The sequence below is a fragment of the Spinacia oleracea genome, chromosome 1, assembly GCF_020520425.1.
Source record: "Spinacia oleracea cultivar Varoflay chromosome 1, BTI_SOV_V1, whole genome shotgun sequence".
NCBI lineage: Eukaryota > Viridiplantae > Streptophyta > Magnoliopsida > Caryophyllales > Amaranthaceae > Spinacia > Spinacia oleracea.
This window is the reverse complement of record NC_079487.1, coordinates 111,244,683-111,260,015: the sequence shown is the minus strand read 5'-3', so window position 1 is coordinate 111,260,015 and position 15,333 is coordinate 111,244,683. Positions and strand designations below refer to the sequence as shown.

Here is a 15,333-nt window from a genome sequence, read left to right as displayed (position 1 = left end):
AGAGTCGAACGCATATATAAACAGATTGATTAAAATAATAAGAATTTATTTAAGGGCCTAGATGGATTAAAATGCTTCTTTGAGCTTTTCCTATTGGGTAGGTTGTTATTAAAATAGAGATTCTATAAGTATGTAGGGTATTTTGGTAATTTAAAAGGGACTAAATAAATATTTATTGGGATACACAATTAGCCCTGTACACAAGGGTGTATAATCCAAAATGAACAAATTACTCCGTAATTTACTCGTTGAAAAAATGAATGCATGGCCTATCTGAATCTTCCACGTGGAGCAAATCAACCTTTCTCTATCGCATCGACCTCGTATTAAAAAAAAAAACAACAAAAACAAAAACAAAAAAACATTCACTACGGAATAATCACTATCATACGCCAAACTTTAAAAATTGTCAGTCCAAATCAAATACTCCGTACAAACACTCCTCTCCTCCCTCTCTTCTCTAGTCGCACATACAATTTCGCATTTTCCGGCCGAAACGTATACCTGTAACGACGTCGTTCTTCTAATCAAAATACTTTAAACCCTAATTGTCGCCTTTAACGTCTCCGGCGACGGCGAATTTCCCAAAGAGAATAACCGGCAAGTCCACCTCCGACTCTCCTAGCCAACTCGTAATTGACAACTACCATGCCCTGTAAATTTCCGAGTTTCTGCAACGGCGAAGGAGACTGGTTGTGGCGACGATGAGAGGTTCTCCAGTGAGTCGACGAGCTGCTCAGCGATTTCGGCAACTCGCTTTCTTGTCTGCTGGATCCGTGAAGGTTAAGCTACTGCTCGGATTTTGCATCTTCTTCACTTTGATCTTGCTCGTCTTTCGAGCTTCCACTTTCATTCAATGGACACACCATTACAATTCCATCGACCAATCTGATTTACACAGGTTCGTTATTTCGCAATTCTATTTACTCTAATTTTGTTTATCTATTTTAGTGCAATTCTGTTAATTGCTTTTGCTGCATATTATTGTACGGGGATTTTGAATTTAGGAGTTCCTCCGTACTGTTTAGCTACTCATCAAATTAAGTGTTGCCAACTTACCGTTTGTGCGTGTTTTAATTATGCATTTATGTGGAAATGATTAAGTGGTGTACGTGCTATCTGTAATACGCTAATACATGTGACACTTACGTACAGTGTGTTTGGATAGCAAGATAGAAGGGAAAGTAAGGGGAGAGAAAGAGGATGAAGGGGAGGGGGGGAAAGAAAGGGAGGGGGGGTAAGATAGAGCTCATTTTCCCTCCAAATCTCTACAATTTGGAGGGATGTGTTTATTAAATAGGGAGGGACAATAGATCCCTCCCTTTCCTTCCCCCAACCTTTAATCCAAACCAGGGAGCTTGTCCCCTCCCTTTCTCCCCATTTTTGCTTATCCAAACATAGTGTTAAGGTTAAGAAGTAGAAGTGCTAGCGTTCATTGCCTTGGTAGACGCAAAGGTCACTGATGTAGACGGGATTTGTAGGCCTAGACTTCCAGTTGAATAGTAGTAGGGAAATTGTCACTTGAACTATAAAAACGTCTAGGTAATCCAAGTTTATCTCCTTGATAAACAAGAAAACGGTTACAACACTTCTCTCTTGACACGTTCAACAGAAAAGCAAGAAAGCCGTAGGATTTCTAGTGATTGTATGAAGTTTCTAAAAGAGTATCTCAAATGGTGTTTTGACACATAGAGAGCTGAAACCTGTAGGAAGCCTTTTGATTAGTTACCCAACACACTAAACATAATCTCTCCAAAATGAAAGAGGGAGGCCAGCTAAGAAGCTAAGAATCTCAAAGATAGAGATATTTTGCGCAAATGTCTGTGTTTTTTAGTTTTACTTTACTCATTTACTGCAATTGACCGATAACAATGAGAGGGCTCCCTGAAATTCCCAGGTTGGACAATAATTTGGAATGCTGTTCAACTGGAAAAATCTTTGTCACACATTTGCCAGCGGTTCTTCTTATGTGCTGACTGCGTAGTCAGCTTTCACTTCGTACGAGTTGTATCTATTGAAGTGACAATTCACACTTTGTGCTCTAATTTTGCTAAAATCTTCAAGGCCAGGTCCTTGAAAAGAGAAAAAAAAGGTAGTAACCTCACGGGCTCCAAAAATGATTGCTCTATACTCTGCTTAAGTATTAGAAAAGGCCACAACCTGGGTTTTTTCACGTGCAAGAAATAGAAGGATGGCTTATTACTTTATTAGAATACAGAAGTTGGGACTTGATTGTCTTCAGATGGCTGTATGTTAGGAGCTTGCCTAATGATCGATGAGCAAGGAGGCTGTTTCTTTAAGGGGATAAGCTTACAATTGGCCGCTTGCCAATGATTAAATAGTAGCTTGCCTAATTTGACCCAATTCTTGAACTTCGATGTGAGGTACAGAGGTTTCCCAGTGGTTCTAACTTCTTCTGTTAACTTCAGATGAGTTTCCACAGGCCACAGGCAAATACGCAATTTCTGACTTGTGGCCTGGCCTTAGACATGCCAAATGTAGTTAGGACTTAGGAGATCCAATGCAAGATTCTTTGAGAGCCAAAAGATATCTTGTGGTGATTTTTCAATGTACAATCCCAAAAATGTCGGATTGGGACCCGGTCTTAAACTTGGAGCTGAGAAGACTTTTCATGACATTGCTTCTTTCTTGACCATCGAAGAGTGGAAGAGGAAGGAGAAAGAACATATAATTGTTTCTAATGGAAAACTTATCCCCAAATATCAACCTTTATCATTTCAAAAGATAGAAAAGTCACAGATGTACATAGTGAAAAGGAAATTTTACGAACTTTGCTGTTGGACAAGTCACCAAATTTGCTACATGTATGGCAGTCTTAAATAGATGAACTTTGTTGAAGTCTACTTAAATCTCAAATTAGGAAATCTTTCTAAAAACATTTCCCTTCAATCCATATGATGACATGTATTTAGTGGATGTGGATTCTAAACTTTCCATGAGCTTAATACTATTGTGAAGATTGATATTCTCGTTACTGAATCTACTGTTTGGTTAACAGAACAAAATAAAAGCAGCATTTGCTGACGTGGTTTCAAGTTTTAAGACATGGGGCATGATAATCCTGCTAGTTATGTAGGTGCTCCAAAATGGGCATTTTTATTGGTAGAAAGTAAGAGGATCCAACCTCAATTACAGTTTCAGTGATCCAGAAGCTATATCGGAATGACAGTTCTTAGACATCTGCAGAGCTCTGTCCCTCCAGGCTGTATTAAGAGTTCTGCAAAAGTCAATATCTGAAGTTCGCTTGATATGGCCTCTTCCTACATTAAGCTCTATGAATCACACATCAATGTTTGAACCAACCTTTTTACTAGCTTCTTCCTAGATTAAACGTACTTGTTCAAAAGAACATAAGGGTCGTTGGGAATGGTTTATGCACAAAAAATCAATCTTAGCTTTTATCCGGGGACAAGTAGCTTCCCTTTTGTAGGTATGTGAGAAATGAATCGACAATTCAACAAAAGAACAGTTTAGATCCACCTTATATTGGGATATGTAGTAACGATTCATGAGTATACTTGATGATGGATTTGAATTTATAATACTTACTCCGTACTTTTTTTTAAAATTGAAGTGAAAGGATTTTTTAAAGTACGATAGTTTTGATTTTTATTTGACCACCATGGTGTTAATAATCGTCATAACCATGTTAGAAACAGGGTTGATATTGAAGTAACAAGCTGATGGATTGAGGGTCTCATATGGCTGTAGATACCGAAATTTTGTAAAATAATGGTGTCAATTCTATCTTAATAAGGAGATAACATCACGGAAAAATTTGGTAATATTTCAAAGATGTTAGGAAATCTAAAATACTGTGTTCTTCAAGCTAGGACTCTTCTTATATTGGAGTCTAACCCTAGGGTTTCAATAGGCTCAGATGGAATAAGTCACAAAGACCCCTTCACCTCCCTACGAGTACTATCAAATTGTAGGTATGTAGTACTGGAATAAGTCGATTGGACCCCGGTACTACAAACACATATCAAACCTTAAACCCTAGAAGAGTGGAATACGAAAATTGTTGTCCCAAGAATATCAATAAAATTTTGCATTCCTACTTTATTGCATCTTCAATTTAATTTACAGGTTTAAAACTTTTATGGTTTATAATGGCGATCGACAAATAGAAAAGTATTCTTCCATATTGGATATTGGTTTTTCCTCTTAATCGATAATTACTAAGAGATTTGGAATTGTTGGTTTCATTGGTTCAGAGTATGTTGTGGTTCTATATTTGTAAGTGCCCACTTCATTGTAAACTATAAAGTCTGAAGAAATAATTGAAGCCATTTTATTGTAATATATGGAATAATTATGTAGATTCAATAGCCTTTGGCACCGAAGTATAATTGAGTAAATCTTTTAATGCATCAGTTTGGTGCTGCTAGGTAACCGCCTTGTATCTGACAGGCGTCTGTTATTGCAGGAAGGGTTATACACTTTTAATTAATACCTGGAAAAGAAATGATCTTTTGAAGAAATCCATCTCCCATTATGCAGCATGTCTTCTACTGGAATCCATACACATTGTATGGAGTGAGCCCGATCCTCCATCAGAGTCTCTTAATCGTTATTTGCAGCACATTGTGAAGGCATACTCAAAAAATGGACGAAAGATTGAACTGGAATTTGATACCAATACAAAAGACAGTTTGAACAATAGATTTAAAGAAATCAAGAATCTGAAAACAGATGTGGTCTTCTCAATTGATGATGATGTCATATTTCCTTGTTCTTCTGTTGAAGTTGCCTATAGTGTATGGCAGAGTGCTCCTGATACAATGGTTGGATTTGTCCCACGTATGCATTGGCTGGATCAATCTGTATGTTTCTCTCTTTTCTCTTTCTTTCCTTTACCCCAATAAGTTGTGAGCTTAGTTATTCTGTGTGTGCAATGCTTAATGTATTTTGTTACCTTGGTCTAATGTAAATTTTCGAGCTTATCTCATCTGAGTTATGGCATATCTATTGTGATGTTCTCTCTTCTTTTCTGAGTATGAGTAAGGTTATTTCTTTGTTTGAGACTTCGATTTTTTTCTTCTATTTTTAATGCAATTATTCTAAAATATTGAGTATAACATTCGCAGAGACCTTGTTGTACGCTTGTGCTGGTGTTCATGGAATTTGAAACTTAGCATAGTATCAGGTGTCCATCTTCGTCTGTATCCTTAGATTCCTTACCCTTGTTCTGTCTTATTTTTCATGACTCCACAATGAGAAAAAGAATACCAATAACAGAGTTTTGTTCCTTTTGGGTTAAGTTACAAGTAAGGCCACCAATGCATGTATACAGACTATACGATATATTTTGGCGCTGTACAACTTGGTTAAAACATGCAATGGGATCCCCTCTAGATTATGCTGACTCAATCGGCTGGCTTTATTCTCTTCTTATCCTCAATCGTATAGTTGAGTCTTTCTCAACCCCCTTTTTTCTCAATATAGTCTGGCATTAGTCTCTTCTTCTCCTCAATCGGCGAAGCATTCTGATTTTTCCACAAACACGAGGCATCTTCTTGGCTGACAGCTGCCCTGCAAGTTACTAAGTCTTGTGTTCTTAGAAGTTATGTTCACTGTTAAGTTGAGCTGTTTTCCATTTTTTCATGTATAGTTGTGTTACATGTGTATGATGTCATAGCTGGCGTCAAAAAGACAAAAACTAGGTATTTTGCATCAGCTTACTTGAAAATTCATTTGCAGAGAGGCAATATGGATCACTATACTTATGGTGGTTGGTGGTCTGTTTGGTGGACGGGCACTTATAGTATGGTTCTATCCAAGGCAGCTTTTTTCCACAAAAAGTACCTGGCAATGTACACAAATGAGTTTCCAGCATCCCTTAGAGAATATATAGCTCATAACAGGTACGCATTGGAGCTTCTTGATGGTAGCTGGGCCAAGATTTATTATGCTAGTTGTAATGCCTGATATATTGTTCACCTGTTGATATTACCATGACTTACTGTTAGAATAATTATGCAGGAATTGTGAAGATATTGCAATGTCGTTTCTTGTTGCGAACGCAACCGGTGCTCCTCCTATTTGGGTAAAAGGTGAATACTTTATCTTGTATATTCTGACTGATGCTCTTCTTCTTACATTGACTGCCCAATAGTAGTTACCCTTTTTATTTATCATTTGAAGTTTTGAACTAGTAAACGTGCTTTTTTGTGTACTTGATAATGTGTGTCCCATTCAGATGCTGCATCAATTTCGAAGCCTAATGATCTTCTCTCACTATATGTTATGTCTTATAATATCTCTGCCTTATTAGATAATCACCTTTTATGTGCCGAATTCATCTTTACTTTAAGATGACTGCTCTCTGAATCTGGAATATCTTTTTTTCTTCTCTTTCATGATTCTAAGTTAATACTTCGTATTCTCCTTGTGATATGCGCTCACACCTTTACTTTCTCTCTACTGTATTTCTTTGCTGCCTCAATTTCTTAGTTCACCAAGGGGTTTATGTGAATTGCCTGTGCATGCATGAAACTAAAGTCAGCAGTTATAACTTATAAGGCTATTGTGTGATATAATTGTCTTGTCGGTGTGCCTTGTGCAGATGCCATTTAGTACTGCGATGTCTAAAGTCACTCTTAGTGTTTTGCAGACTATTATGCAATTGCATTAGCTGTTGCAATCTGTTTCAGAAATCGTTACACCTAAAGGTGCTCTGTATTACAGTATATCTTTAGAATATTCCTATCTTCATGGAAACATTATTAAGTTTTAGAAGCTCTTTTTCAGTTTTACTTGAATCTGTTATGTTGGGCAAGGCTTGGAAATATTTATGGTTATATTTGTGTGGGAAATGGGATCCATTTGTTATTGGTTACAGAACAAATGGGATCAAACTACGCTCTTATCGTGTGTACTCGTAGTATAATATAATCTGGATTGGCAACATTTAATAAGTTACGGGATGACATTTTACGGGAGGCTGTCTTGTTGTAGACACTGTTATCACTGTTCTACTGAAGCTCAGATGCCAAATATGGTCGTTTTACCCTTTAATATAGGGTTATTTGGGCTGTCTTGATGTAACGCTTAATAGAGGCCCAAAATAAAATACCACTTCACTTTACTGTATATAAATGGGGCAGCAAAGAACAATATGAAAAATATGAAAACATTCTTTTTATGTGTCCTGGACATGTATGTTAAGTTGGACAAACTTATTGATAATTTGATATACATTTTCACAAGCTTTTAAAATAACAGAACGACAGGGTTCCGATAAATCTGGATAAGGAGAATTGCTGAGCTTCAGTGAATTCAGTTTGTTTTCCTTCAGATGAACATCCTAATAGTGTGTGTGCGTGTTTCTGTTGTCAGACTGTCAATTACCTCAGAACAAACATTGACTGGCAGAGGGGGAAATGCACCGTATTGAGAGGTAGCATCATGAATGGAGTTATTAGAAATTGATTATTGGGCATGCTATAGCAGCTATACGACCACTTGACAGCCTACCATCAGTAAAGAAAAATTAAAAGAAAATCAAATGCAAGGAAGACCATGCATGATAATTTTTCTTTTGGTCAACAGAACCAGTGTAAAACCTGGAATAGTGACATTGTTTGTGTTGTATTGAACCGGTACAGGTTAAGGTTAACTCAGTGAGGGGGTAGACTTATCTTTTAGTACATTGGATAAGCAACTGATAGGGAAACTTTTATAGTTTCATCTTCTGAAGTCACATACCACTATACCAGTGGCACGTAACATTCATAGTCTTGACCTCTGAAGTTACATACCATAATACCAGTAGGCAGTAGCATTAACATTCATAGTTTCAACTTCTGAAGTTACATACCAGTAGCATGGATGACAACATCCTCACTATCTGCTCTACTGTTTATTTGTCTTCCAGTATCCTTTGTACCATAGCAGATTTTTAACTGATATTGTTCAGTAGTGGCTCCTGCCTGGTCCACAGGAAAATTCTGCTGTCTTTGCGTTTAATATTTTCTTTTTCTTTTGAATCCAGTTTCTTATGTTGCATCGTTGTTCTCTAGTCTGTTTCGTTTGCATCTCAGAATATTAATCATGTGTTTGTCTATTGCAGGCAAGATATTTGAGATCGGCTCTACAGGAATCAGTAGCTTGGGAGGTCACAGCCAGAAACGAACTGAATGCATTAACAGGTTTGTCCTTCAGTTTGGGAAAATGCCTTTGGTTTCAACTTCCATGAAAGTTGTTGATAGCCGAGACACTTGGTTTTGGTGATGTGTAGCTTCATCTTACACTTATTCATTTTGTTCTGCATAGTTCGCTTGATTACCATTTTTCTTAGGGTTAGTTCTATTTACCATGTATGATATCTGGATACTTGATCCCATAAAGAAAAAAAAATGTGGGCTTCATAATTTTAGTATAGATCAGTTGGTAGTTCTCCTACGTGTAACCCCACCCACCCCTACCATTTCAAGATGGTTACTTTTGTGGCGGGTATTCGGGTAAGATTGTTAGATGCCATTTACGGCAATTGAGTGGTCGGCACTCTGTTCTCGATATTTTCCAGGAACGTGTATGAAGTGCAACACTCAACCAATAGAAGATTCAGACTTTTCTACCTGGAAATTCTCTCTTGTCAACTAATATGATGATGTGCTATGTGTAGGGACATATTGCAATATAAATATCTTCATTAAAAGATACTTGAATTATATTTTTCTTCAGATTAAGTCTGTGTGATACAGATTTGAGCTCTCTTTTTCATACTTTTCTAGATTTGTCCTAGAAACTACTGTCTTAGCCATTTCCTTATCTAATAAACAGGGTTGTTATGTATGCTAAGAGAGGGGCCCTTTAGAACAATTTATCATATGAGAAACACAAGCTAGATAAGATGGCTAGCGAATTATCTTAAGGGCCGGATATTAAAGTGTCCCCTATACTCAGTAAAGACAAACGAAAGTGCATCATCGTCTTATTATCGGTCATTGTTGTTTTGTGACCTTTTTGCACACGTCTTAAGATCTAGCAGATAATTATATAGATATTCTTTAAGATAGTAAGTGCAAGACGAACAGGATGGGGTGGGTATGTCATGTAAACTTGCCAAGTCTTAGCAGAGGAGCTTATCGCCATTTGGCCAACTTGGATATAGATTTGTCTCACACTGAATTACATTTGTTACAGACTGTTGTGTCAACTTGCTGTTATACGAGCACTAATAGATGAGGTGGTCCTAAGACTGGACCAAATTACTGAAATGTTTCTGCGACTTTGATGGAATGCGCCAGGATTGGCTGCAAGGTACTCTTCCAATGTCAAAATTGCCTGTTGTAAGGCACATAAGCGTTGTATAGCTGACATAGAAACGGGAGATCAATTCCTAGTACATGAACATGAAGGTGGGTTGATTGTTGATGATGGAAGTGTAGGGTGAATTTAAAGGAGCTGTTAGATTTGGATTTGATTGATTATCATCATAATGTTTGTACACTCAGAGAGTCGGATGCTTAGAGTTAGATTTAGACTTGTAGATACTGTGAGTAGTGTCTTCATTCCCAACTGAAGTTTATAAAGATGTAATTGAGACTTAAAGATGCCAACTTCAGCTCAGTCAACAAGTTTTCTTTCTGAGATACGAGTAACCTAATTAACCATAAAACAGGAACCAAAATATACAGGTCTAACCTGATTTTGTATAGGTCAGGAGTTCTTTTTGGGTTATTGATGAAGAAATAATGTTTATTTAGAATTTAGATACAAGTAGGTTTTAATTTTCAGTTTAGGTCACCCATCTCCAAATGACTTTACCAGTCAAACAACCCCGCATCAAAAGTAAACGAGTGAAATGTATTCAAAGGGCTGCCTGATAATATCTTGCAACTGTATCACAGGCTGGATCATATCTTCTCGTCAACACAAAGAAAAAGAACTCCCTAGTTTGCTTAACAAAGTGGGAGTTGCATAAAGGAAATTACGCTTTTGAAAACTACTTAGCATTTTCTTGCCTTTAGATAGATCAAATTAACTAGAGGAGGCTAGGTAAACAACTTTTCCTGTGTAGGAAGTAGAATTTCCTAGTTTTTATTAACTGAATTAATCAGTACTTTGCCATTAGAATGACCATAAACTGAAATACAAAAATGTAAGAACTAAGAAGCATGGGATCGAAGTTTGAATATGTTGTGAAAGTTGTGACCATTACTGAGCTTTACAACTGTACAATTATATATTAGTTGCACAACATACAGAGGTACCAAAAGCCGTGATCATATGACCAGGAGACTTACAAAAAAGATACCCAGTGGCTCGAAACTAGGAATCCTCAGAAATTGACAATGGTACTATTAATATGCCCTTATTATGTTACCCTGATAATTAATCTATTGTATGGATATGGTACATTTAAACCAAGAACAATTTTGACTATTATTCACATAACATCTCTTCTCTTTCCCGTTAGCTCATTGCACAGGGAGGATCAAGAGGGTAACATGTATCTTCACCACCCGTGCTCCATAAGAAATTTGCATACTTTGATGCATGATATGAGTTGTCTGGTTCAGCCGCTGTTGCCTGTTGAAATCTTTCTTCAGCTCCCCATAGGTCTTTTCTCACCACCCATAAGAAATTTGCATATTGTGTCATTACCTCTGCGTCCGTTGGATCCAATTGTATTGCTCGCTTGAAACACTCCTCGGCCCTGGAGGATCAAAGACGAGTAAATTAGTACAACAACAATAGAGATCACTATAATGAAACGATCACATTTTACGATTCTGAGCTTGATAAAATTTTACAAAATATCTTAACAGGGTTCAAGTTGACATGAACTCTGCTACTTGCTGCATTTAGGCCATTACATATTGCATCTGATATGGACCATATATGTAATGTAGTCACTATCTTCTAAATTACAAGATATCAATAAGGAAACCATCGTCGTAATTATGCACTCAGGTGTACCTAACTCTAATTAATCACCCTAAACATCGAACTCAAATGAAGAACAAATATTACCCTTTTGGGTAATTGCAAAAACTATGACAAACTAAACTATTTCCCCATATAAGTGGTAATAAAACATTTCAAACTAGAACAAATTATAATAATAATTAAGATTAAGAAATTATACCTGTCATAATCCCGGGAAACAAGGCAGAGAAACTGTGCATAATTTGAGAGCAAAAGAGTGTTACTAGGCTCCTTAAACAACCCCATCTGGTAAAGAAGATCTGTCCTATAATACTCTTCATAATCATCTCTTTCAACCTCAACTCCTACTGGTGAAACAAACTCAATCTTACTATCAATATCACGATCTTTAACATAATCATGATCAACTACAACAAATCCTAACCTTTCATTCTTCACATAACCTCCAATCTCATTAGCTTCTTCTACCATTGAATCCCACAAACCCTTTTCTTTCTCCTCCAATTCCACCCCTGGTTTTTCTATTTCCAATTGCCCAACTCCCCAATTTCTTGAGTTTTGCTCTAAAACTTCCTGGGTATTTTCAAAAGGAAGTAATGATTCAAGCGAAACGGCGGCGAAATTCGAGGTTAGTAGCATAATTTCTACCATCAAATCAGGGGTTTTGGCAAAAACTTCCCTAAACAACCAAATAAAAGAAGATGTCATCTCCCTTTGAATCTTGCTCAAAACTCCATTATCTAATTCCTCATCTAAAACCAATCCCCTGCTTCTCAAAGCATGGGTTTGAACCTCTTTGATAATATACAAAGTCGAACAACATAAATTATTGATGGGATTATCTTTTATATATTCCTCTAGATCCCCAATTTCTCTCTCCTCCTCTAATCGTTGGAATTTCTGCTTCATTTTAAGCATCCTAAGAGAGAGAGGCAGCTCAATGCTGCTCGCTCGTCGCGCAATGCAATCGCGAATCACCGCATCCCTCGCAGGCCAATCTGGTGGGTCGGGGCGGATGCCCAACAAGGAAGGTTCTAGAACATCCACCTGAGAATCCGAATGCCGAAACGATGGCATCGCGGTGGTAGTCGTAGTGGTGGTGTTACGGTGGAAGCTAGGAAATTTGAGCTTCTTATTATGAGAGTTGGTTTGTTTTGGGGTAAAATCTTGATGGTGAGGGAAATCATTACCTTCAAAGCTTGCACTGCAAGATCTACGGAGGTTTAGGTCCGTTGATTTGGAGCGACAAAGGGTGGTTGAGGTTGTGGCGAGAGTGGTGGTAAGGATGGTGGCGGAAGGAGAGCGGTGGAGGCGGAGCTTGGTGGTGGGGTAGAAGGAAGATGAGGATGCATTGTGAGGAGGGGAAGGAGGAGAAAGAGGGGTGGGTTGTGCAATGTTTACCCTCATATTTTGTTGTTTTCAGACAAACAAAATAGGGAAAATTGGTGTTTGAGATTTGAGAAGAAGAGATTGATTTTAATATTTTGAGAAAGGTGGTGTGAGAAAGAGGGAGGGTTTTGTAGGAGTTCCGCAATTGGAAAAAAAGGTGGGGATGAATTGACCACGAGAAGATATTCAAAGGCTGTGAGTTGTGATACTCCTTGATAAGGTGTATTATTGGTTGGAACGTAGATACCGTTCTTTGTTATATATAGCCCTATTTGGGTTGTTAACGAGGCCAGACAACTTGTAAGTTATATATATATATGTTGAATTTGATTAATTTTAGTTTGAATTAGAGCAATTTGGAGATGTATTAGCGAGTTGAGTTGTGCAACTTATACGCGCAACTCGACTCGATAGTTAAAAATATTCATATCACGTAGACAATACTCACTATATGTTTATTGGAAATTTTGTCCTAACTTATAGGGTTTGTGTGTTATTTGAATAATTTTTGTTGTTTCTCTCAAATTTTTACTCACTTTCATAATTCTTGTGATTCCTCTGTGGTGCAATACTATTGAAACAAATGAAATATAATATATTTATCATATAATTTTTTTATGAAGGAATATTTATGATGTAATTTGAATTTATAGAAATACATACATAACATGACACCGACATATGCCACTATTCATAAATTTTTAAAGCTTGTTATCGATCAAGAAGAAAAAGGACATGAAAGAAAAAGTATGTCCATTTCATATGGATATATCATATCCATAATACATTAATACTCATATATTTCTCAAATTTTCAATTAAATTTCTCCTAAATTAACATTTGTCAAAACTAATATGAGACATATAGTGTTAAATTGTCTGGAATAGAAAATGTATAAAAAGTAAAACACACAGAAGATCTTGTAAGACAAAGAGATCATACAAAGTAGGAGTAGTAATATAATAAAAATAAAAATACTGGGCACAGAACTTATACAAAGTATATGATGGTCTTGCGTAGAAGATCAATTTCATACCAAAAAGTTATATTTTCTAATCAAATATTTACACATTGAGATCGAATAGTTGTGTTCAATAATTTAATTATCAATCTAATACTTGTACTTTCTAGTCAAATAGTTACATTTTATCATTGTATAGTTGTATTTTTTTTTTATAATAGCAGGCATTAACATTTTTATGTGTATTACAATCTCATATAAAAGCTAATTAAACACAGGAGCTAAGTATAAAATGATAGTGAACCAAGATCTATATATTTTTAATTCCCACTTAAAATAGTAGTAACAAATTAAGTGAGTAGTTAGTACTTCGTATTCCTTAATTAGGCAAGCAATCTTAGCTCACTTAAGAAAATGACAAAAATGCTCTTTTCCTCTCTCGTACGGTCGTACCTAACTTCCTTTTACAGCTCGAGATATTTTGGAGTTTTGGTCACTTCTATTAAATGTGATCACTTAACTTATCAACCAAACACGTAGTACTGTATATATATTTTATTTCAAATCTATAACATTATTCTTTGTGATCTAGAAGAAAAAATTAAGTGAAGTGCTTTAGTGATAAAGAGTGTTATGATATAATAAAGGGGTGTTGCATTTTAGGAAAATATTATAAAATGTACTTAATGGAAGAAAGATCATAAAATGTGCAGTGCTTTAGTGATAATGGGTGTTGTAATAGAACTTTGTACGCACTTGGTCTTGGGTCCTACTCTTGACAAACACAATTTGATTTTTATTTTTTCCTAAATATTTTTCTGATTTATTTGAAACTAGCATCTCAACAAATAACTTTTAACTCCGTCATTTGCAAATAACTGAAATCTCAATGAATGAGGATTTAGCCAGGATATGTGACTATTCTTCATGTTAGGAGGAACATCAATGGTGTGGCGCATGAACTTGCTGATATTGGTCGTACTATGGATGGTGAACGCACCTATCATTTCGAACCTCCAAGGAAGGTTCTCCAGACTTATTTTCAAGAAATCCCAACAGTGGGAGAAGACTAAAAACATGTTCGTTCAGGTTTCCATGGACACTGAAGTATTTTGTTGTATGATATTTAATCTTATGCTTACCCCAAAAAACAGCTCTAACCGGTTTAGGAATATCCATGGCAGGAATCGTAGTAATATAACCTGCCATCTAATCTTTTGCGTAGTTTATCAGGCCAGCTATGGTAAGATTTGAAGGTTTTTGGTCTGATCAGGCCCATAGCTGGATCCTCTTTTACAAAGTCTGTTTCAAAACTATTGTTCCTATGAAAACTTTTTATTAATGTAATATAAGCTTTCTCCGTTTCTACGTAAAAAAAAAAAGGATTTAGCCAGGATGTTCATTATTTCTATATTTAGTCATACCGAAAGATTCGGGGATTCTGAATATGGAAATTATAATAAATGATGGCAAATTGCTGAGTCAACAATAAAAAGGTGTAGTGCTGGCACATGGAAATACACTCCTGAGTCCTGAGTGCTCGTGAGTCACTGACCCCGTTTTCAAGCTATTTGTTCGTGAATCGTGATCTGTTCCGTACACTACTTTTCATCCTCCATCAAAATTCAATGCTACGTGTACGGTGTTGCTGTGATTCTGCTCATTTCCCATTTGATTTTGTACAATTTAAAGGACACAATTTAAAATATAAATATCTCTAATTTACAGGCATAAAAATTTAAAAATTATTATTCTTAAAATATACATAGTACTATATTATTTCTTATATGCTAATGAGAATTCATGGTAAAAAATTTCAAACTTTAACACAAAAAGTTACAGTAGCCAGTAGGGCAATTTTTTAAGAACGGAAGGAGTCAGAGTAGATAAAGTACATCCTCCATTACTGAACATATACTACTTCCAATCGTTTTTTTTTTATATTAATTTTTCTACCCCATCTCCTAATTATTTAATACTCCGTATATCTAACTTTTTCTATGGACCATCATTGCAAAAAACTTCATCTCTATTGTGTTTAAAGTACTTTTCGCATCATCTTT

At 36.2% G+C, this 15,333-nt stretch overlaps 2 protein-coding genes across 4 annotated transcripts; one reads left to right on the top strand and one right to left on the bottom strand.

The window, feature by feature from the left end:
- Positions 1-258: 258 nt before the first annotated feature.
- On the top strand, positions 259-14,593 carry LOC110802189 (glycosylinositol phosphorylceramide mannosyl transferase 1). Of its 3 annotated transcripts, none has more exons than XM_022007622.2 (6): positions 259-901; positions 4,451-4,847; positions 5,725-5,888; positions 6,007-6,077; positions 8,096-8,174; positions 14,205-14,593. In XM_022007622.2, exons 1-6 carry the CDS (start codon positions 705-707, stop codon positions 14,341-14,343), a joined length of 1,047 nt encoding a protein of 348 aa, XP_021863314.2. In that variant the 5' UTR covers positions 259-704; the 3' UTR covers positions 14,344-14,593. The 3 variants fall into 3 exon arrangements, with proteins under 3 accessions (XP_021863314.2, XP_021863315.1, XP_021863316.1); XM_022007623.2 differs by lacking the exon at positions 14,205-14,593 and adding an exon at positions 9,172-12,734 and having other exon boundaries at positions 268-901; XM_022007624.2 differs by lacking the exon at positions 14,205-14,593 and having other exon boundaries at positions 279-901; positions 8,096-8,696.
- On the bottom strand, positions 10,186-12,327 carry LOC110802187 (uncharacterized). Its single transcript, XM_022007621.2, has 2 exons — positions 11,120-12,327; positions 10,186-10,687 (listed from the first exon to the last, which is right to left on the bottom strand). The coding sequence occupies exons 1-2, from the start codon at positions 12,325-12,327 to the stop codon at positions 10,444-10,446; spliced, it is 1,452 nt and encodes a 483-aa protein (XP_021863313.1). The 3' UTR covers positions 10,186-10,443.
- Positions 14,594-15,333: the final 740 nt, after the last annotated feature.